General features: G+C 38.7%; 1 protein-coding gene across 3 annotated transcripts in view; it reads right to left on the bottom strand.

The window, feature by feature from the left end:
* FAM172A (family with sequence similarity 172 member A) overlaps positions 1-24343 on the bottom strand; it is a 244694-nt gene that overhangs the window by 119488 nt on the left and 100863 nt on the right. For all 3 annotated transcript variants that reach the window (XM_058168209.1, XM_058168211.1, XM_058168210.1), the window contains one exon: positions 1498-1617. In XM_058168209.1, coding sequence (XP_058024192.1) covers positions 1498-1617 — 120 coding nt within the window. The remainder of the gene's footprint in view (positions 1-1497; positions 1618-24343) is intronic.

Below are 24343 nucleotides of genomic sequence, written 5' to 3'. Positions count from 1 at the left end.
CATGTCAGCCAAATCTTTATGTCACTAATCCAATAATTAATATTTTTCTATCCACAATTCATAATATGAACAGCATGTAACATTTTGAAAAGGATAATTTTGTCAAACACTGGAAGCCATAGCAAACTTAGTCCTGCAGTCTTTATTGGTGGCTTTCAAAGTATTTATATACACTTTTATATGTTTTAGTATATTAAATGATTTGAACATTGCACAAAAAACTAGTTATTGAATGATATATGTATTGAATAACTAAAATTGTAAAATGAAACTTTTACTATGTCTTGCCTAGTAGTTCCAGATATATACTTTAGTAAATTCCAGCAAACGAGTATAGCAAAATCTTCTGTGTTCTCTCATTTCATCTCATCTCATTTACTATGTAATCAAAGAATAATTGAAAAAATGTTTTCACACAAATGTTTTAACTGGATTATCTCTACATATATAAAAAAAGAACTGCATCTTATACCAACATCCTAATAGAAATGAGTTTTAAAGCTGTATTTTAATTTCTTATCTATATAACTAATATATTAGTAACTATGGCAATAATTTCTCTATATTAAAAGTGGAGCTTAAATTTAATTTAAATTAAATAGCACATATTAAACTTATCAAAGTTGTTTAAACTAAACACCTTAATTATTTTAGAAAGGATTGCTACTGTTAATGCAATATTTCTTTTATAATGTTTTATATAAAAATGATTGTATGTGGAAGAATTTATTTCATTTTTTGCATAGAAGCATAGAAAAAAATCAGATTACACAACTAGTGCGATCAATGAAGCATTATAAAAGTGAAACAGAAAAGAGAACAGACATTTATACATTTTACATATAAGTTTTTATCTACTGAGCAGAGTGGATAAGTTCTGGGTCTACTCAATGAGACAGTTCCATCTTCCTGGACCTGGGAGAAGCGGACCTAGCCTGGCAAATATCCTACCCCTGGAGATCCAGTTGGCCTAATTTTGTTGGGTTTCCAAAAGTCTGTAAAAACTTTATTTTTCTCGCAGACATATGGCCAGGTTCTTAGTAGACCCCAATAGTGATAAATATGTTGATTGAGGATTATGCCTTTGGTATTTTGCATTCAACATATGCTTATTATATTTTATTTGCATTTATGTTACTTTTATTGTTTTCATTCATGTTTTCATTTATTGTATTTTATTTGTATTTATGTTATTTTGTTGTATTTTATTGTGAGCTACCCAGCGTTATTTGCTGAGGATGGTGACCACATACATTTCTTAAATAAATAAACCAGACAAGTATTTTTAGAAATCAAGTCCACAGCAGAATGTTAAGATTTACATCTTCAGTTTATGCAGTTACTTGCACTTTTCTAATTAGCAAAGCACTGAATATACTCTCTACATGGAAAAGAATCAGATGCAAGCATATATATTGTAAAACAAAAAAGAAAAGCCTAATTATTGCAAATATATGCTCAAAGCAATATATGGAATCACAAAATGATATAACTTACCAATTCCACAAATGCCAATCCACCATAACTATGAGCAACAACAAATACATTTTCAGCTAATGACTGGGAGATAAAGTGGTCCCATACATAAATTGTATGTTCTTCAGGAGAACCATTTTCCTAAAAGGAGAAAGTGGAAAATAACATTTAATTTGTTGTACATTTGTGTTTTTTTTTTGTTTGTCAAATTTATATGGCTGTCCATCCCATCCTAAGTGATTGTGGGAGGTGCATAATAAAACCAGCAATTAAAACATTCCATAAAATGAACTTAAATAATGTAAGTTTACAAGAAGGAAGATATTACATACAAGGCAGCCAGAATTATGTAATAGCATGTAAAATTTAAAATGTAAACATCTGTGAAAATTAAATAGAATAGTTTTTTTAAGTGGTGGAGAACAACAAACCTGGTTTAAAGACCAGTACATCTCTGATATGATATAATATAGTAAATATTAAATTCTAATCCCTATTCAAGATACAAAAGCTTTTTAGGGACTTACAACAGGTTAGGATTACCCTAATTTTCTCAGAACAAAACAAAACAGAACAAAACCAAACAAAATAAAAATACTGGATACTGATTCTTGACAGCTTTTTATGATCCTAACTTTGGCCTATCTTATTAATACAACATAGTAATAAACTGAAATTAAATTAAATTAAATAAATTACAGTTTTTGGGATCAACCGATGGGGTACCAGTGCTATTCTTCCCCTTCTTTAATCTACGTTTCAGTGTCCTACTAGAAAAAATAGCTTCCTTGAGAGAACAAATTGGGTAAATTAAAGAGGGGTCTTTGGTAGAGATGGACAGGAATAAATCATTGGGAAATGTTGTTTGTTCTGTCCTGAAGTCTGAGGTAGCTAGACACCCCACTAAAATCTAGCTTAGGAGCTATTGATTGCTCATACTTTTACTTTATAACGTTTATAAGTTACTAAAAATATATATTGTTAAAAAATAGTATACAGTGCTGCTGTATGATATGATTAGAGATTAACATATTATTATTTAGATAGCTTGTAGTATTGAAAATAGGGAATGGGAAGATTATCAATATTTATATTATCAAAATTAATTACCATTTAGGATATCAATAGTACAAGCATAAAATTCAACAAGCATAACCATTTAGCATATCAATATTACAAGCATAAAATGATTTGCCTTTTCTTGATATACATTAAAAAAAGATCACCATTCAAACTTTGAGGATGACTATTCAGGATTCAAGGATTTTGTTCTATAGTGACTTCATTTAAATATTTGATTTAGACAGTATGTTATGCTTTTTTTACTATGCTAAAATCAACATTTTCACCAGGTAATTACATTCTTCCTTATTTTTATTCTGCTATACTTTAAACCAGTGTTTCTTAAAGTTTTTCCTTTCAGAAACCCTTCCCACTTTTAAAACTTATGAAGAATCCCAAAAGAGTGTTTGATTGTATAGATTACATTTATTAGTATTTACCATATTAATAATTAAAATTGAAGCTTTTGTAGAATATTCTTTTATTGACTTTTGTAAAATTAACACATTTACAACAACAAGTAAAAAAACAATGAGATGAGTGATGTTGCTTCCAAAATACGCAAATGACTTCAATAACTGGTAAATAATTTTGATTTTAGAGAATTCATCTAGGAGATTCCCTAGATCAGTGATGGCTAACTTTTTTGCCATCACGTGCCAGGACCTGGGGATGGGGGGGGAAGGTTCACACACACGCGTGCCCACACCCATAATTCTATGTGCCCCCGCCCTGCGCCCTGCTCCTGGCACGCAACGGCCTGGTAGGCCCATTTTTCTTTTTCACCTGGCTCCAGATCAGACGTGAAATGCTCCCAGTTTGGACCGGATCACCCGATCCGGTAGCGATGGCGGCGGGTGGTTCGGAGAACCAGTAGCAAAAATCCCTGCCCCCCTCCCCCCGCATGCCCAGCTGAGCTGTGCGATCAACAGAGGGTTTTTTTACTTTTAAAAGCATTTTTTCTTCGACGGAAAAAATGCTTTTAAAAGTAAAAAGAAAAGCCTCTTGTGATCATGCGGCTCAGCTGGGATTGTCAGAACCTTTTCAAAGCATTTTTTCTACAACCTCTAGGCCAAAAAGGCTGTTAAAAAAAAGCTTTTAAAAGGCTTCTCTGGCGATCCCAGATGAGTTGCCTGATCATCACAGGCTTTTAAAAGTATTTTTAAAATACTTTTAAAGGAAGTGACTTTTTTGCAGTCCCCAGCCTCCAGAGCCTCTTTAAGAGTCTCTGGAGGCTGGGGACAGCAAACAACGTCACTTCCTGTCCAACTGAAAAAGTTGGGAAATGTCCTGTCCAACTGAAAAAGTTGGGAAATGAGTCATTTTGGGCCTCCAGAGGGCCTAGGGAAGGCTGTTTTCACCCTCCCTAGATGCATAGAGAGGACCTGGAGCCAGGTGAGAAAGAAAAACGGGCCTTCTCCCCCCCAGGACTTCCGGAGGCAGAAAACAGCCTGTTTCCCTACTTCTGGTGGGCCCAGAAGGCCTGAAAATCAGCTGCCTGGCACACGCATGCACACCGGAGTTGAGCTGGTGTGCCCACTGATATGGCTACGCGTGCCACCTGTGACACACATGCCATAGGTTCACCATCACAGCCCTAGATTTTCTTGAATTACTCTTAAGAAACATTGCTTTCAGAGATCATATTCAGTTCTAATAGATAATACAAACTGTTGCGGCACTGCATAATAAAAAAGAATGAACGCAAAAATCCCTGTGCTACAGTTACATACACAGAGAAAAAAATTATCTCTCATCCAGCAAATACTTTATTCTCGTAGCTCTTCACATTTACAATAATAAACTGAGAAATATACAATTAATAAGCCAAAATAGCCAATCAAAGTTATAAGAGGGAGCTCTGTACTGTTCAAAATAGCTACTATGTAGACAGCAGTAATTACTGTAGCTACACAATGCTTGTATCATAATTGTGTCACAATTTCAATAACTCTCCCTCCCCTATATTCCTGAGATGCCTCAATTTCAATCTTTTTAAAGATAACAAAAAAGGAGGGGGGACCACTCCCCCCCAACATAGATTTGTACCCTTCTTCCCATCTTATAGTTCACATACATATTTTACACATATGGTAAACCATGGGCTCTAAAAACTGTACTGGGAATAGAGGCTGCTTCAGAATAATTATATGTAATGCTCTATTTTCATGTGCCCGAAGTCAAAGGAATTACCAAGTGTACAAGCAGGTAACTTTTCAAAAATCATCTTGGTCCATTAATTTCTTGGCTATAACATTTCACTGCTATAAGATGTAGTCTCCTTTGGTCACAAAAGTCCACTTGATGATTTTGAGACAATTATTACTGTTCAATCTATCTCACAGGGATTTGTGGGGGGAAACTGGAGAAGGAGATGCTATATACATCAATATGAACTCCTGGATGAAAGCCAAGATATTGTATAAATTTAACACATACCAAAGTAAAAAACTGCCCCACCTACAGTATCTAACTTCTTGAGGAGATAGATATTTGGCAACTTGCCCAAAGTCCAATGGGAAAGGTTATTATCCCAGAGTTATGCAAATATTTTAATTTTAAATCAATTGGTTTTTTTCCAGGCTGACTTTATTTCAATTTTCAGATACCCGCAAGACATTTTCTTTATACAGAGGAACATTTGCATTTACATCTATAATAAAAAAATTAATGTCATTTGAAGCATTCCTTATACATTTATCCATAAATATTAAACAATTATGGGGATACTGCATATCCTTGTCTTACTATGTGTTCAATGTTGGATAATTCACTAAGAATTCAGCTTATTCTCACATAAATTTTATTCTCACATAATTATTACACTTTAATAAATGAGGTTAAAAACATCAAACCTGTTAAATACTATGTCACACACTTTGGCAAACTTGTGTTTACAAAACTAGTTACTTCCAGTAGAGGCAAAGAAACTACAAGACATATTCCAAAGCTTTAAAGGAAAAATGAAGAAAATCAGATATATTATAACGGAAAATTTGAGAAGCAGATTTCTAATTGCATCAAAATCCTTTGCAGTAAAGGAGTTGAAAGGACAAACTGTGGAAAGCTGAATAGCAATATATTTTACTTTCATTACGACTTGGTGACAAAAAGGACTAACTGCTGGTAATGTTAATTTTATGGTTAAAATAAGTTAGCAACAATAGTTGATTTCTAAATAAATTGTTTAATACATATAAATATACTCAACATAAATTATTTCAACTCCTCCCCTCAGGACGCTGCTATAGGGCATTGCATGCCAAAACAATTAGACACAAAAAACCCCATACCATCACCACTGAACACCTAATTCCCACAGCCCTGTTTTATGCCTAAGGATTTTTACCCATGTAGTAGGGCTGTATTATTATTATCGTTCTCATCTTTCCTATTACCTTATCATTCCTTCTTATTATTGGTATCTTATGATGATACAACTTTGTTATTTGTATGTGCACTGAAAGTTTATGTACTGGAGACAAATGACTTGTATGTCCAATCACACTTGGCCAATAAAGAATATTCTATTCTATTCTATTCTATTTTACTCTACTCTACTCTATTCTACTCTACCTCTCCTTCCCCATTATCTAGCCAACTGCTTTTAACATAAAATTCATGCACAATCTGACAAATTAAGCCACTTTTCAAAAATGAAATATTTTATTAATAGAATTCAATATACTATTTAACACAATGAAAAATTAAAAAGTGCTGTTCTTAATTTTGATTTTTTAGTTCTTATATTACTGAAAAAGAAAGAATCATATATCTTATTATAAGTCAGTAATTATTAAAACATTTGTCATTCCACTGAGCTGGAAATTAAATGAAAGATTACTCTGAAGATAAAATAATTTTGTAGTTAGAAATATAAGATTTTTTTTTGTCCATAACACAAATTTATAAACTGAAAATTACAGTATTCTTCCAATAGTTTCTTCTTTACATATAATTTATAGAAAACACACATACTTAATATGATAAATTCCTAAGCTCTTTAAAAAAAATAAAACAAAATATTCATAACCCCACACTCCATTACATTAGTAAATATTGTGAATTAACAAAATAGGCTTTAATTATCTGTTTGAAATGATAAAGTTTATACAGAAATGATCTCTTTCATTGATAAAAGGAAGAAAATATCTAATGATCACTGTTGAATTCAAAATTCATAGGTGGGAGTGAAGTGAGTGAAATTCCTCTTCTAATCACACAATTTCTTGCTAGTTCTTTTTTTTTTAATCCAGTCCAAAAGCAGTGTAAAATGTTTATAATTGTTTTGTCTTTATCTGACATGTCTGGATATTGATTAAATGTACTTTTGTTTATCAATATTACAGTCAAAACCTATAGCAGTAAGTTATAGTAGGATGGTTATATGGTGCAGCTAGCCCTTGAGTTACAATGGCAATTGGGACCTGAATTTCCTACAAAAAGGAGAAAAAGTGCAAGAAAAAAGAAATAAACTGAAGTTTCAAAATAAAATTATTTTCTCTTCAACAGATTTTAACAAGCCCATTGTCTCTCTCCGTCTTAACTATTCCAAAAATCCTTTCGACCCCTTATTTAATTTTCATCTTTTCAATCAAACTCTTCTTATCTTGCTTCTTAAAAATCCAATTTTTATTTACATAGACGGTCACTGTTCCCAAGACCTTGCCTTGCACAATTCTTGTTTTTGCAAGTAGAGTGACATCATGTCATTTACTTATCTTTTCCAAGGCCTTCATGTTGGTCTACCAAGTGGCAGTCTGTGGTGCATTTCTTGACTGCTAGTTCATTTACTGTTGATGGTTGATTCTAAAAGGCAGAAGCTATCTACCATTTTGATATCTTCATTATCACTCTCTCTCAGCCCAACCCATTTAACAGGGTTGTAGTTGTGGGGAAAATAGGACGAAGAAGGAATATTATCTATATCTGTCACCTTGAGTTATTTATAAAAATAATAAAGGCAGGATAAAAATAAATATATTTATTATCACTTCTAAGGCTGGTTCTTATATCTATTGTCATTAATTTTGGCATTCTTGATATTTTGTTTTAGTCCCATTTTCTTCACTTTGCTTCTTGACTTTTATTATTAGCGCTTGCATACCCTTTGCAGTTTTGGCTATCAGGAGACTTTCATCATATATTCACATATAGGCTGTATAAATAAGGGGAATATAGTTGTTGGACTTCTTTGTCAACTTGGAGTTAGTCTCTTTCATTGTGTTCTGTCCATACTGTGGCTTCCTGATATGTACATAAGTTTCTCATGACGACAATGACATGTTCGGATATTCCCATTTCCTGTGGATATTCCACAACTTAATATGATCAATAGAAAGGCCATTTTATAATCAAGGAAGCACATACGGTAGTAACTTTTTTTTTGGTATTCAAGGTTGACTCATCCTTCCATCCTTCCGAGGTGGGTAAAATGAGGACCCAGATTGTTGGGGACAATATGCTGACTCTGTAAACTGCTTAGAGAGGGATGTAAAGAACTATGAAGCAGTATATAAGTCTACGTGCTATTGCTATTGAGTATTCTCAATTATTCAGTTGTTATTCCTTTAAGATAGTCCAGAAAAGAAGCACAATCAGGAGTACTAGCTCTATCTTAATTGTTAGGTTATATTAACATAATTTTGCAAAACTGTAAAAATTTCTTTATTCTTTCTTTATTCTTCCTTCCTTTCCTTTTACTCTTCAGAAATCTTGGGAGGGTCCCTTCTGAAACATTTCCTATGCCATCTCCCGTTTTGTGGGCCAAGACATCTTTGACATGCCAGTTGTCCACTTGGCATCTCTCCTGTCCTGAAGGTCATTTTCACATATCATTTCAGCAGTGTGTGTCAGCAATAATTCTTTGGGTTTCTTGGTATTTTATAAAAGTAGCTTGAACATGTGGCATCTCTTTTTCCATACTGGACACTAATTTGCATTAGACTATTCTATGCATTGTGGGGACATGGTGGCTCAGGGGCTAGGACGTTGAGCTTGTCAATCAAAAGGTCAGCAGCTCAATGGTTCGAATCCCTAGTGCTGCCGTGTAATGGGGTGAGCTCCCGTTACTTGTCCCAGCTTCTGCCAACCTAGCAGTTTTGAAAGCACGTAAAAATGCAAGTAGAAAAAATAGGGACCACCTTTGGTGGGAAGGTAACAGCGTTCCGTGCGCCTTTGGCGTTGAGTCATGCCGGCCCCATGACCACGGAGACATCTTCGGACAGCACTGGCTTTTTGGCTTTGAAACAGAGATGAGCACCGCCCCCTAGAGTCGACAACGACTAGCATGTTTGTGCGAAGGGAACCTTTACCTTTACCTTTACCTTTATTCTATGCATTATTTTGCTAGCATGTGTCGTGTCCCACTCCTCCGCTGACGGCCGGGTCAGGGAAATCCGAATCAGGCTTGCCTCTGCAGCTCTGCCCAAAGTCCTAGCAAAGTCCTCAGAGCAGGCAGGAGACCAGTAAGTGACTTCAGCAAGATAAGTTCGACTTTTGCCTGACTCAGAGACTGCCAGAAAGCAGATCCTTTATATAGGCCATGGGGTGTGGCTCCATGACTCAGCACTCATTAAGGCCTGCCCCTCCCTTCCTTCTGTTGCCTCCACCTATCCAGCCTTCTGATGCGAGGGTCACACCAATCAGCAGCTGTTGGGAATAAACCCTCCTCAGGCTCACATGCTGTGGAGGAGGGGGAGGGGTCTAGCTGCTCCGTTTGCCTGGGCATGGAGTCAGGGCTGGGGCCGGGAGATGCTCCTTCTTCTGCAGTTTGTGTGGGCATGGAGCCAGGACTTGGGCCGGGAGGCATACATTCCTCAGTGTTCGGGAGCAGGTAAGAAGGCCCCGGCTGCTCTGAGGGCGGGCAAGACACAACAGCATGTGAAAATTAAGGATATTATATAATACTTTGCACAGAGTCTCTTTGGAAGATAGATTAACCCCTTCCAATCTGTTGGCTGCTGTGTTTGGCCATATTTCCCAGATCTGCTGATACAGCTTGGTTAGAACTTTTACTGATTCTTCTTGTGTGTTGCTTGCTCATTTCAGTGGGTATTCAATCAGTTTCTGAAGCTTCTGATATGGTAAGATCAGAGGGCTGATCTAAATTCATTTGAAAAATGATACATTTTAAAAATAATTAAAATGATAGAAGTTTCATGCTTTGTTTCAAGTGTAAAATCTCTTAACTGCATCATGTGCTAAGGAAAGGATCCGAATATAATGTATTCTGAAATGAAGCAGAAGTATTAGAATGAAAGCTGATCTGCTCATTCAAAGCACTATTTAATATTTTAATTAGGAAGCCCAGCTAGATTCCAAAACCTAATCACAAAAATGAGGAAGATGTAAAATAGTTTGTAATGCAAGACATAATATATATTAGCCTTCAGGAAGCTTCATTATTTTGGGGACTAAGTAGAAAAAATACCTTGGATCACAAAACATCAAACTAACCTGTTTCATAGTATAGATTGAGAATTTCAGGCTATTGTCCTGAGAAGAGGAAAAGTCAACATTTATTCGTGCAATAAAAATTTGTGAAACTGATTAGATTGACATTTAAAATGGGAGAACTGTTCATTCATGTTCGGAGGGTAAGATTTGAGGAACAACTTTCCTATACCTGATGCACTGAGCTGTTTGAGATTTCTTCCACAGTTGATTCCAATGCAGTATGGATGACTGTTTTTATTTAGAACAATGAGAAATACACATTGAATTGAAGAATTATATTAAGATTAAAACTATTTTTTTAGGGAAAAAATCAGTTGGACTTTAGATGAATGAACTAAAATTCTTTGTGTAACAAATAAGTATTCTAGAAATGTTTTTACTAAGCCTGTTTGGAATGTAACAAATTAAGCAGTTAACTTACTCTGGTTTTTTTTAAAAACAAATACAGTATCCTTTGACAGTAAGCTATTACTGCCAAAGCCATCAGTGTCCATAGATAAGCAGTTTGCATATAGTATATACTCTCTTTTCTGGAGCTTTCAAAATGCAGGTTAAAATCATGAATGGAATATTGCCATCATTAATTCTTAAATACCAAGCCGAAGGCAAGCAGAAACTAAAGCCTTATCAACTACACCAGATACTAATACCTAGACATTGCAAGGTCTGCAGTTATGATGGACTACCTGAGCTGATAACACATGGAATTATCTAAACAACATTTGCATATTTGTGTAATTATTTCCTAAGGTTAATTAGCTCCAGCAAAGCAGTTTGCCCTTTGAGACTGCTTACCGTGACAGGTTCACATATTTCGTGTTTTGATGCCAAATTATACAGAGAGGGTTTTTTTGGTTTTTTTTGCTCAGCTAACCTGTTGCTAGCAAGTTTCAAAGCCTGCACTGTTTTGAAAATTTAGACTTTCATACTACAAATCTGAATAGGTAGTCCACGCTTGGAACCTTGGCCGTATCATGTGAGCTGACATACTTGAAAACTCAATCATGCTGGGAGTGATCAGCAGAAAAAGGATAAGGGGCTGCCCTAGTACCCACTGGCTGGACACTATAAACTGGGATGAGCATAGCAGATCTGAAAGAGGCAGTGAGAGACAAAGGGGCATTGAGTGCTGATTCATAGAGTGGCTGAAGGTTGGACAAACTGAATGGCTGATAATGACGACAAGTCATAATGACAGAAAAATTTATAGCAGAGAAAAAGAAAAAAGCTTTGGAACTTCTATAATTCTTTAGTCATATAAGTTTTGCTGCTCCATATTCAAAACTAAACTATTCCTTGTGCTTAGTGTACAATATTTTAGGATGAAAAACTGGCAGGACTGCATTTTGGTACTGAAATGAAAACTAGCAGTACTACATTTTGGTAATGTTTTAAAAATTACTTGGAAATAAAGAAGAAATGTAGGTGGATTAACATATTGAAAAGTTTTTTTAAAAAAAAGAATGAATTGTAATAAATAAATACAAATAATACATTAACCAAGAGCCTTAGGTAGTTTTTCTGTTCCTAAATTTCTACTGAACATGAGTAGACATGCCTCTTTAGAGTCATCATTGATGAATTTGGGAAATATACATTACTGCATGTTCATATATGAAGCATATCAAAAATATTGTTATGCATATGAATGAATTTAAGGAAATAGCATCATCATTATGGTCATTCTACATAATTTAGGAGACTGATATTTGGCTCTAAAACTCAAGACATTTTAAATTTAGAAAACTTTTAAATGGATATATTTGCATCTACAGCTGAGAACTCAAAGTGTACTATAGGTAGTCCTCAACTTACTACCACAATTGAGCCCAAAATTTCTCTTGTTAAGTGAGACATTTGTTAAGTAAGTTTTGCCCGATTTTACTACCTTTCTTGCCACAGTTGTTAAGTGAATCACTTCAATTGATAAATTAGTAATCCAGTTGTTAAGTGAATCTGGCTTCCCCATTGACTTTGCTTGTGAAAAGGTGATTACATGACTTTGGGACATAGCAATGGTCATAAGTATGAACCAGTTGCTAAGCATCTAAATTTTGATCTCATGATCATGGGAATGCTACAAAGGTTGTGAAAAATGGTCATAAGTCACTTTTTTCAGTGCTGTTGTAACTTTGAAGGGTCACTAAATAAACTGTTGTAAGTGGTGAACTACCTACATTTGGACACTGATATTTGGAACACTTGTATTTAATAAATTACCAGAAAAAACACTGGGCTATGGGAATTTTTGCAGAAAATTCACTTCATAAACTCTATAATAAACTATAGAATTCTATTCCACCACATCAACACAATAAATTCTATGTTGGACTTGTGAAAATTGTTTTCCTTTTTGATTTGATCATAAAGGAATTTTAGTTTAAGCACATGTATCTTTGCCTGTAGAAATTTCACTTAGTAATAGCTTGAACTTTCATATATTAGCAGCCACATTTGGTCATTCATAACCATGCCTAACATATGTATTTAAAACCTTAACATTGTATGAGTGCAGAAATAAATTCATTCTTTAAATCTTTGCAGTCAACATCCAACTACACTGAATATTTAATTAAGTTTTGTTTTACTCATGTAATTTACTATTATAATAATTCTTGTATTACATTTATTGAAAATCTTAAACTGTGGATTGTCCCTTAAATTTAGACATGTGATGAATGTGTTAATCATCATTACTCTAGTCCGCTTTCATTGTAATTAAGTTATTGATTAAGCCGGTGTTTTTCATTCCTATTTGACACAGAATCAGAATAGAATAAACATAATAGAGGGTTACAGTGCCAGTTCAGATAGGACATACTGCCACAATTGTAGAGAAAGCCTGGGAAGTTGGAACAAGTATAGGCTAGTACAGAAGGCAATGCAGAACAAAAGGAACACAAGAATGGCTTGATAAATAAGTGGTAGAAATGAGTAAAATCCAGGTTTAGATATATAAATAAAGGCATCCACCACAAGAGATGAACTAGTGAGAGATGCTAAGTAAAACACTTGAATTAAAAATAAATGGTTGGTAGATCTAATTGTAACTTTCAATAGAAAAACTCATCTGATTGCACACTAAAAGAATTGTCAGTGAAGTTCAGCAGCTGATATCTATAGCAAAATCTATTCCAGGCTAAGAAAGAAAAGAAGTTCTTTAACACCAGTTTAGCTCAGGTATGGGATCAGGTGAACATTATTAAAAGAAATAAAAAGAGAGTGCTGGGGCATGTTTGTTTTACAATTAGATAAATTCAAAGGGAGAAGCTCAAAGTCAATACATATGACAGGGAAAAAGAAAAAAATCGAGAATTTAAAGAAAAGTACTCCTTGTTCCATCTCTAAACTCTTAGTTTTGGAATATAATTTTTTATTAAGAATTTTAATTACAACAATGAAAAGATATGATAAACCTCTGCCTCTGAGCTGGCTGACAACCCTGACCTGGCTCTCAGAATTCTGGATTAGATATGGAATGTTCTTCTGCGCACTCCTTTTGAAAAAAACTCAAGCAAGCTTCTGTTTTGTTTTGTTTACGCTATTTACCTCTTCAGCCTCAAAGTAAAATAGCTAATCTTCATACCAATCTTGTGTGGTGATTGATATCTGAAGCAGAACACTTATATCTGTTTCTCAAAGTTACAGTGGTTGCTGTGCTCCTATATTCATATGATCAAAATCTGGGCACTCAGAAGCCTGCCCATATTTACAACCACTAAGTGCGCTTCAATTGAATTTCAATCACAATAGAGCTGGAAGGGATCTTGGAGGTCTCTAGTCCAGCCCTCTGCTCAAGCAGCACATCCTATGCCAATTCAGACAAGTGACTGTCCAGTCTCTTCTTAAAAACCTCCAGTGATGAAGTATACACAACACCTATGCCTATCTCCATTTCGGGCCTTTTGGTGACCCTGCAGTTTACTGACCCCCTCTGCTGTGCAAGTTACCCTTTGCTCTGCTAATCCTACTACACTGCCCGCTACCATTTCTGCCATCCTTTGCTGTCTTCTAACTCCTGCTGTTGTGGCATGCCTAACCTAGTCCTTCATAAGGCAATTGCTGGCCACATGCAGTTCTCATGAGGAGTCAGGTCACTCATACCTTGTCAGCAGCAGAAGGAAGAAGACAATAAAGGTAAGCTGTGGATGTAAGGGGCAGAAAAACAAAAGGCGGTAGTGGTACAGAGTGGCATAGATGGCATGGGTTTCTTCTTGAATCAGAACTGAAGTTTGGGTCCATTACATGAGATAGTCTAGTATAATCCTTTTTGCTCCTTATTACATATACACTGGCTAGTGTTTAAAAATGAATTGCTATTAGGCTTTATTAAACTAAATATATAAATCATTTATAATATTAAAAGTGTATTATATAATATACTAGGTTTCTTAAACTGGACATTGGTCCTACCTGAATGTCCTTTCTCTGTTGGCGGGACCAGCAGCCAGGCATGGGAGTGACTCGGTCTGTATCCAATGGGATCGAGTCTGCTAGTTGAAAAGCACCTCCTCCTCCTGGTGCCTTCCAGCTTTCGGACGAGGATGATGCGGCAGACCGACGCACTGAGCTGTAAAACAGGAACTGCAAGAATATGCTATTATGCCCTCCCCCCCCCCGGCATATGACCATGAGAGCCCGAATGACCTCTATAGAAGACAGGAACCGGGCGTTCAGGGAGGGGCTGGCTGCTGGTCCCGCCAACAGAGAAAGGACATTCAGGTAGGACCAATGTCCATTCTCCAGCAGGGCGGGACCAGCAGCCAGGCATGGGACATACCAAAGCAAGTCCTATCGGGAGGGATCCGCCCGGTCCGGGTTAGAACCCCCTTCTAGGACCCTTTGGAGAACCCTGCGGCCGAACGCCGCATCAGCAGATGCATAGGAATCGATCTTGTAATGGCGTATGAATGGATTCGGAGAAGACCATGTGGCTGCTTTGCAGATTTCCTCTAACGGAGCCTGAGTGGCCCACGCAGCTGAAGTAGCCGCGCTTCTAGTAGAATGCGCAGTGATGCGACTTGGAACAGGAATTCCCTGAATCTGATATGCTCTGGCAATGCATGCCTTAAGCCATCTACCGATGGTAGAGGAAGATACCTTAAGGCCGATGGTGGTTGGTTGAAAGGACACAAAGAGAGCCTCCGTCCTCCTGAGAGAGGCGGTACGCTTGATATAAATACGGAGGGCTCTCCGGACATCTAGGGTATGCCAGGACCTTTCCAGCCGGTGTACCGGATCTGGAGAAAAGTCGGGAAGAATGAGCTCTTGTGATCTATGGAACAGTGAGTTAACTTTAGGCAGGAAGGTAGGATCTAGCCGGAGGACCACCCTATCTGAGTGAAAAACGCAGAGATCCGCCCTGGTGGAAAGGGCAGCAAGTTCAGAAATTCTGCGAGCTGAAGTAATGGCTACTAGAAAGGCCACCTTATATGTCAAATATTGCAGGCCACACTCCCGCAAAGGTTCGAAGGGGCCCTTGGTGAGGGATGTTAGAACCTTCGTGAGGTCCCAAGATGGATACCTGTGGACTACCGGAGGACAAAGGTTGGTTGCTCCCCTCAGAAATTGACGGATGAGGGGCTGTGGGCTAGGGAGCGTTTAGCACCGCAAGTTAAAATAGAAGAGAGAGCAGCTACCTGTCGTCAAGCGTGTTCGCTGCCAAACCTTGTTCCAATCCGTGTTGAAGGAAGATCAGGATAGTGATCGAGAAGCGTGGTAGGGTCTATGTTCTTGCTTGAACACCAGGTGTAGAAGGTGCGCCACGTCGAGCCGTAGATGCGAATGGTGGAACTACGACGAGACGCCTGGATGGTGTTGGCGACGTTGGCAGGTACATGTCTCTTCCTCAGGAGGCTCCGCTCAAGCGCCAGGCGGTCAGCTTGAACCACTGAGGGTCCGGATGAGTCAGCTGCCCTTGGCTGAGCGAGATCTTGGTCTGAGGAAGTTTCCACGGGGGAGCCACTGAGAGAGCCACCAGGTCCGCAAACCACGGGCGCCGAGGCCAGTGTGGAGCCAGCAAGATGAGTTCCGCCTGTTCCCTCAGCATCTTCCTGATAACCTTGGGTATTGTCGGAATGGGAGGGAAGGCATAAAGGAGGCCGGGGGGCCAAGGGCTGCGCAGGGCGTCTATGCCCTCCGCCCCCTGGACTGGGTACCTTGAGAAGAACCGATCCAGTTGACGATTGTCTCGAGTGGCAAAGAGGTCTACCAGCGGGTTCCCGAAGCGGAGTGTGATCTCGAGGAACATATCCGGATTCAGTCGCCACTCCCCCTGGTCGACTGAGACTCGGCTGAGCCAGTCGGCCTGTGTGTTTGCCACCCCTGATATATGAGAGGCCCGTATGGACCTCAGGTGAGCCTCCGCCCAGAGACCCAGTTGCACTGCCTCTTGCAAGAGAGGCTGAGAATGGGTTCCCCCCAGGCGGTTCACATGAGCCTTTGCGCCACATTGTCCGTTAATATTAGAATGTCTTGATTGAGAACAATGTCCTGGAACGATAGTAAGGCCAGATGAATGGCCCTGAGTTCTAACCAGTTTATGTTGTGGGTCAGGTCCCTTGGGGACCACTGACCCTGAGCCATGTTTGATCCCAGATGGGCGCCCAGCCATGAAGACTGGCATCTGTTGTCAAGATTAGGCGTTGGGGTTCCTGAACTCTCTGCCCTTTGACAGGGCTGGGAGATCCACCATAAAAGAGAGTGTCTGACTTGTTGTGGAAGTTGGACAAGTATTGGTGACGAGCTGTGTGTGCCTTTTGATAGGGAGTAGAAACCACTGCAGTGTCCTGCAGTGGAGACGAGCCCAAGGTACAATGCCGATGCAGGAGACCAGTTTCCCAAGAGTTGGGAAAGGGTCTTTAAAGGAATAAGGCGTCTCTTGGTTACCCCTGACTAGATTCTGTAAATTGGTGAGACGCTCCTGTGACAGATAGACCCGGCCCTCTATCGTGTCTATGATGGCCCCTAAGTGTTGGATTCGATTCGTAGGATGTAAGTGACTTTTGGCCTTGTTGATCGAGAAGCCGTGGGCTTCTAGAACCTGAATGGTTGTGGACAACCGCTGCCGCCAGGGTCTCTGATCGAGATTGAATAAGGAGATCGTCCAGATAAGCCTGGATTCTGATTGAATAGCCCGGAGATGCGCTGTGAGAGCGGCCATTAGCTTTGAGAAGACCCTGGGGCCGAGGAGAGCCCGAATGGAAGGGCACAATATTGGTAATGGAGACCCCGTGGCAGAAGCGGAGGAATCGCCTGTGAGCCGGAAGGATAGGGACGTGTAAGTATGCCTCCGTCAGGTCTACTGACGTGAGGAAGTCCCTCCTGATGCTCTCCAAGATGGACTGGAGTGACTGCATCTTGAACCGCCTGTAGACTATGTGGCGGTTCAGAGCCTTCAGGTCGAGGATTGCTCTCCATCCCCCCGAGGGCTTTGGAACTATGAACAGTCGGGAGTAAAACCCCGACCGTGCTGATCTCGTGGCACCGTTTGGATGGCCTGAATTGAGAGAAGATGTTTTATGGCCGATGCCACGAGCAGCCGTTCGTCGGGTTGCAAGATAACGGGCACCTGACGAAATGGCCCGGGGTGGAGAGGAATTCCAGGATAGACCGAACCTGATTGTCTCCTGACCCAGGAGTCCGAGGTGGACTCCTCCCATTGGCTGGCGAAGAGCGCCAGTCTGCCCCAATGGGAGGGACGGGCAAGCAGTCAACGTGAGCGTCTGAATGGGCGACCTCTCCCCGAAAGGGCCGCTTGAAGGAACCTCTGACCTTGACCTGCCTGTCTATCCTGCCTATCCTGTCTACCCTGTCTGGGGGAGAAGGGTCTTTGGGTTCTGGAGTTTCCAAAGTTAGAATCAGCCGCTCTGAAGGGACGAAAATATGGGGTTGGTCTGGAGTCTGAACGGCGGGACATGCTTGGAAGGATTTTGCGCTTGTCCTTGGTCTCTATAAGTAAAGGATCCAAGGCTGCTCCAAAGAGTGAGGTCCCCGAATAAGGGGCTGAGGCCAACCTCCATTTGTTTTTGGCGCCGGCTTGCCAACGCCTAAGCCAGAGAAGGCGGCGTGAGGATACTGTGGAACCAATCGATTTGGCAGCAAATCGAGAAGCATTCAGGGTGGCATCGGCTGAGTATTCGATGGCAGCTATAATCTTGTTTAAGTCCTGATGTGACCGGGAGTCAGTGACTGGTAAACGGTCCCGCAACTGTTTTAACCATAAAAGGGCCGCTCTATTAAAGAAAGAGGCCGAGGAAGAGGCCCTAACGGCCCAGGCAGCCGCCTGGTGGCTCTTAATCAGGGTTTGTTCGGCCCGCTTGTCTTCCGGGCGGAGGGGTTCCTCTGGAGGACCTGTGACCACAGATGGCCCTGCTAATGCAACTACTGGGGCATCAACTGTGGGGATTTGCAGTAATTTAAGGAAGTTAGGTTCCAAATTATACAAGCGACGGTCCAAGGCATTAGGATTAGGACCAGTTATAGGAGTGTTCCATTGCCTATCGACTACTTCCACAAAGAGCTTGGGGGCAGGCACCTCTTCTGACTCGACCACCGGAACTGAAAACAAGTCCATGGGTGGATCAGTGGTCTCTGAGGTGGGAATTGGGGCCGGTCGGGCCACTCCCAGCCGGGAGTGACCTTGGCCTTGTGTAGCAAAGACCGAAATAATTGTGGGTTGAAGAGACCCACAAAGGAGGGTTGGTCTGGAACCAAATCCTCATCCTCAGAGAGGTTCTCATCCCTAAGGTCCCCTTCATCCCCCAGTGAGGCCCGAGATGGAGAATGAGCCTGGAAATCTTCAGCTTGAGGTGTGGAGTAGTCCTGCACCAAATCGTGACTAGTTTGGGATGCTACATATTCTGAAACCCATGAATGGGTTCTTGTCTGCCTGGAAGCAGTAATACCCCTCTGAACAGCAGCTGCAATCATTTCTGCCATAACTGCAGGGTCATTAGCCACTGGGGCAACTGCCTGGTGACTCACAGGCCCCATTGGAATAGTGGCACTAGAAGGAACCTCTGCTGACTCAAGTACTGGCGGGCTGCAGGTAAAACCTCCATTTCAGATACAGAAATAGGACAGAATAAATCAGAATTGGGCAGAGGTTGGGATGAGTCTACAGATATATCAGGAGATAAAGTTAATGGAGCCCCAGGAGACTGCACAGGAGGCTGAACTGGTAAGGAGGTGGATTGCTGTTCCTGTATAGTATCAGCAGATTCCCTCACTGCCCTAGCAATGGCCCTATCCATAGCCTTCTGGCGTTGTAGGGCCTTCTTTCAGAAGTCTTAGAAATAGCCTTTTGGGGCTTAGAAATGGAGGATTGAAGTGTCTCTGACCTTGTGGGTGCATGAGAGCTCGAAGCACTAGGCCCTGGGCTTGGACTGGTCTGATGTTGCTTCCTTTTACTAGGCCGGACTGGAGGAACGGCGGCCATCTTGAAAGGCCTAACCGATAGTTAGGCCTCAAACCCCACGTGGACAAGGCCTGGATGCGAGGCCTATGAGCCTTTAGAGGCCCAAGCCAAGGCCTATTACAGAAATGACCTAGGACAAATTATAATTAAATTACCATTTAAATAAAAATTCAGTGGGGAAATTTTTCCATTCTCTAGGGCCTACTAGGTATTTTGCCACGTGGCTAGTAAAACCGGAGGTGGCTAAAGGGTAATCATACTCACAGACTGAAGGCCTCAGTGAGTGGCCGGAGAGCCAGTCAAGATCGATGCAGAGGCCCTGCTGAGTCACCAAGCGATCGGGAATGAAGCCCGGAGCGCCCACGAAGATCCGGTGACTGGAAAATAGGCCCATCAATGGCCTGATTAAAGACGCCCAGAGCTCAGGTAAGGGCAGGCTGGCGGCCTAGACCCTTTTATGGGTAGGCCGAGGCGATCGGGAAGCACCCGGGAGCGCCCAAACTTAATATTAATTAAAGCCGCCACGCGGCTGTGTTTTAAATTCGGCAGCCGCCGAATTTGCCAGCCACGGGGAGGCGTAATTGAGGCCTAACAGCCTCCCCGTTCTTCCAGCAGCTTCTTATGCTGTCCCCAGCGGTATCGGGCTGAATCGCCCTTTCTCGCTGGGGAGGGGGAGAGCTCACCTACAATGGGAGCCTCAACCCCTATACCAGCAGCTGGGAAGGAATAAATAGGGCTGAATCGCCCTCCTAATTACTTAAGAAAAGCTTACTTTGGGAAGAATTCAAAGGGAAGCAGCTCCGAAGTGCGTCTGTTCCCAATCAGATCGAGTCTGAAAGCTGGAAGGCACCAGGAGGAGGAGGTGCTTTTCAACTAGCAGACTCGATCCCATTGGATACAGACCGAGTCACTCCCATGCCTGGCTGCTGGTCCCGCCCTGCTGGAGAAAGATCTTTTATTACATGATTAAAGTAACATTAAACACATTCTACATAATTATACAAGAAAACAAAACAATAAATAACAAATATCCTAAACAAACAAAAATCAGTTATTTGAAATTACTGTAAGTTACGTCTGCTGATACTTCGTTTTTAAAATGTACATTATTAAACAGTTACTGTTCTGTGGATAAATGTTAATGAAATTTACAACTACTCAGAAATGTGTTTGCTTTTTAACTAAGCAACATTTTTTAGACTATTTTTCTTAATCGTACTATAGGATTCTATGCAGTTGTTCAGGTAGTAAGGTCCAGACGGGATTTGCTGATGTAACAGAAGGAAACAGAAAAATAAATATCCACAAAGTGTTGCACAATTATAATCATTGTCAGCTGTTAGGCTCCTTTATGATTTGTGCACTCATTTAAATCAGCAATACATAAATTCTGCATTGCTCCGAGAACAGATAAGAGAGAAAATGATTGGGAGATAAATAAGCAGACCCAAAGTGATGAATATAGAAATGCACACTTTATAATTCTTTATAAAAATTAATTTACTTTACACTAATTTTCAGAAGTGTAAAGGATGTCTGGTTTTTATCAAATCATTTTCGACTCCTAGAGATCACACAGATTTTTTCCATAAAGGATGTATAACATTATATTTTCCCTGATAATTCAGTAATAATCTATATATTTACACATATTGTTTAATATATTCCTATCCAAATTAGAAGTTATATTATTAAAGTAGGAAGTTGGGATAGAATTTATTATTTTGTTCTATTAATTTTTTTGTTTTTTTCTGCAAATGATGCTACAATAATCTTTTTTTTTTTGCTACACAAAAATAACATATATGCATACACATATAGTGTTAGGCAGATTAAAACAAATTTTCCAAAATTACAATTTATGAATGAATAAAACAGTTTCCTTCTGAAAGTGCCTTCCCAAATTACTTAAAGTTATGTGCTGATTAACATGACAGCAGGTTGATCACAAGCCAAATAGGTTTATTAACTATTAACAAATTATATCCTACATTCCTGACAATTCAAGGCACTTAACACTAATCCTAAATTCAATAAAATAATTATACTAAGAGAAGTAAATACAATTATATGTAATAATCCACTCATAAAAGCTAAAAAAAATCCAATAAAATTTTTAACTGAGGAAAAAATAGTAACGTAAGACTTCATGAAATGGCAACATTCTGATTTATAATATTGGTTCAGTGCAAGTTTAAGAAGCTATCTACTAATCTTTTGAGTTTTAAAAATTGGTTAATTGATAAGAGTTAACTTCTTTTGTCTTTGTTTAAATTAGTACTCTGAATTGAAAAAAAAATATGGATCCACATTTCATAAAACAGAGAAAGTAGAATTATCTCCCTTTTCTTCAAGGAATAATCAGTTTCTTAGACTTAAGCAAAAGAATGGCCTAAATCTAAAGTTATTCCTTATCTATAAGAAAAAATAGTCACACAGAAATGAAGTAATATAAAGTTGCTTATTATTTAAAAGATCTCACTTGTGATACAATCTTTTATAATGAATAAATGAACACAGATTAAAAACTGTTATGGAGGACTGATTCTCTAGATCAGAAAATGAAAACTTTAAGTAAGCTAGTGATTGATTCGCATGAAAATAGAATTACCCACTTTGAAACTTTAGTATAAATGGACCATAGATGTTGGTAGAGTGTACAGTAGATAATGAAGTGACCTACTTATTTCTGCTTCATAGAAATAATTTACTCTTTCTAAACATTACTCACAGTGCTGAGCAAGATCAGTCCTCCTGGAGAAAACCTAACTCAGTGCAGGCAGAAAACAAGTTGGAATTTGAAACTGTATTTGAGGCTTTCATTCCATTTAGAAGAGAAACCAAGCCTTATTGTGATTACATATTTAAGATCTACAAATGAGACCATATAGTATTCTGCATTTATCTTGGAAGCAGTTTTTTTAGATAAAATGTGAAGGAGATAATAATTTTTTCAGTTTGAACTGTAATGATTTCTTTGGATTCACAAAGGGTCTTTTATATGAGTACAGTTTAAATTTTTGGAACATGTTTTGGCCAAATATGGATTTCTAAAAAACTAATTTCAATAAATAAACTATTCTAACTCACGTTAAATATATCTCCTCATTTATCAAAACATTTTTATAGGCCTCATTAAAATGACTGTCATATTTCCTTTAATTTGACATTGAGCTATTGGCCTCTCTTGTCAGCCAATCTGTGGTTGGAGTTAAACAGAAATTGTTATATTTTATGCTGAATATATATTACATCAGTGATAATGGGAATGTTCTATATAAATATGTATTGAAGTTGTACAACAGTTGGAAAGCTAATAGAACACTCATTTTACTGTATCAATCTCACATAATTCCTGTATGGTTAAAGTTGGCACCTCATTTGGTGATCTTTGAGTAATGATCCCAATATAAATCTTGGGATAAAATGAGCTTACTAAGAAAGTATTGTAAAAATTAATATCATTTCAAAATTGATATAAGTACTTAGATTCCAGTTAATACTTTTAAGATAGTTCAAGATTAAAAGGTTATTAAAAAGATTTTTGTAGAATAAAGAGTAGGACTACCCCAGATTAACAAATTAGTAGTTAAGAATCTCGAAGAATATTGAGTGTGTTTCTTATTATAAAGTAAGTTTAATTTATAACAACAAAAATTGATGTTTATTAGATATCTCAGAGAATGCTAAAGAATGTTTGGCTGTCAACTCATTATGTTGGAAGGTAAAGCATATAGAATAGAATAGAATAGAATAGAATAGAATAGAATAGAATAGAATAGAATAGAATAGAATAGAATAGAATTTTTTTATTGGCCAAGTGTGATTGGACACATAAGGACTTGGTGTATATGCTCTCAGTGTACATAAAGAAAAGATACGTTCATCAAGAATCATAAGGTACAACACTTAATGATAGTCATAGGATACAAATAAGCAATCAGGAAACAATCAATATCAATATAAATCGTAAGATACAAGCAACAAAGTTACAGTCATACAGTCATAAGTGGAAGGAGATAGGTGATGGGAACGATCAGAAGATTAATAGTAGTGCATGTCATTGATAATGCTATGATCTTATCCCATTATCTTCCCACTTTGGGTTAACAGATATTAGACAAACAGTAATGCTTTCAATCCCATAACTCTAGTTTATATAGGGATATTTTAATAAATGAACAGCTGTATTTACTTCTCCATATAATCATCACCATTGCTTATACACTTTTACCAACAATGAACAAAATTCTTAAAGCTGCCATAAAAGAACACACAGTTTCTTTAATCAGATGGAACATTCCTTTCCATTTCTTTCTTCGAGTCAGATGCCAGAAAGTCAGCCCTTCAATTTTGAATAAAGGTGGATGTTGCATTGCACCAAGTATGTATGTTAGATGGGATAAGATGGTGAGATCCAACTTCAGTTAATGTTAGTATGTGAGAAGTCCATTCAATATTGAAGAATGTCAATAATGTGACCCATACATTCCTGTAAAATGCCAAGCTTGACAGCTATTTCAGTGATTTGCCAACAACCTTTCTCATGTGAAACTCATGGGTTGCTGTCCCAAGTCATGCATTTTGCTGTTATTAGCTCCAATATGTAGACCAGAGCAGGAAATCAACACCAGAGGAAGGCTAGAAATATCTTTATTGAGATTGTCTCTGTTACTTTAGACAGTTGCAATTCTGATTGTACTATATTCCTTGCCTGTTTCTTACGTGTCAGTGAACCAAGGAGGTATTTACCTGAGTTGCTTCCAAATATTTTCTTGTTCTTCAGGACTTAAAAATGTTTCAGCCTTCCTATTTGCCTTGGTAACACTTTTTGCATATTTTTTTCAGTATGATCTCCCTTATACTTTACTGCTTTTGAGTACATAAATCAGCATTTCCCAGTTCACCACTTTTATATTTTTTGGTCCA

Source organism: Ahaetulla prasina, chromosome 2 (genome assembly GCF_028640845.1).
Source record: "Ahaetulla prasina isolate Xishuangbanna chromosome 2, ASM2864084v1, whole genome shotgun sequence".
Lineage (NCBI taxonomy): Eukaryota > Metazoa > Chordata > Lepidosauria > Squamata > Colubridae > Ahaetulla > Ahaetulla prasina.
Note: the sequence above shows the minus strand (reverse complement) of the source record. Positions and strands in the feature narration are given on the sequence as shown.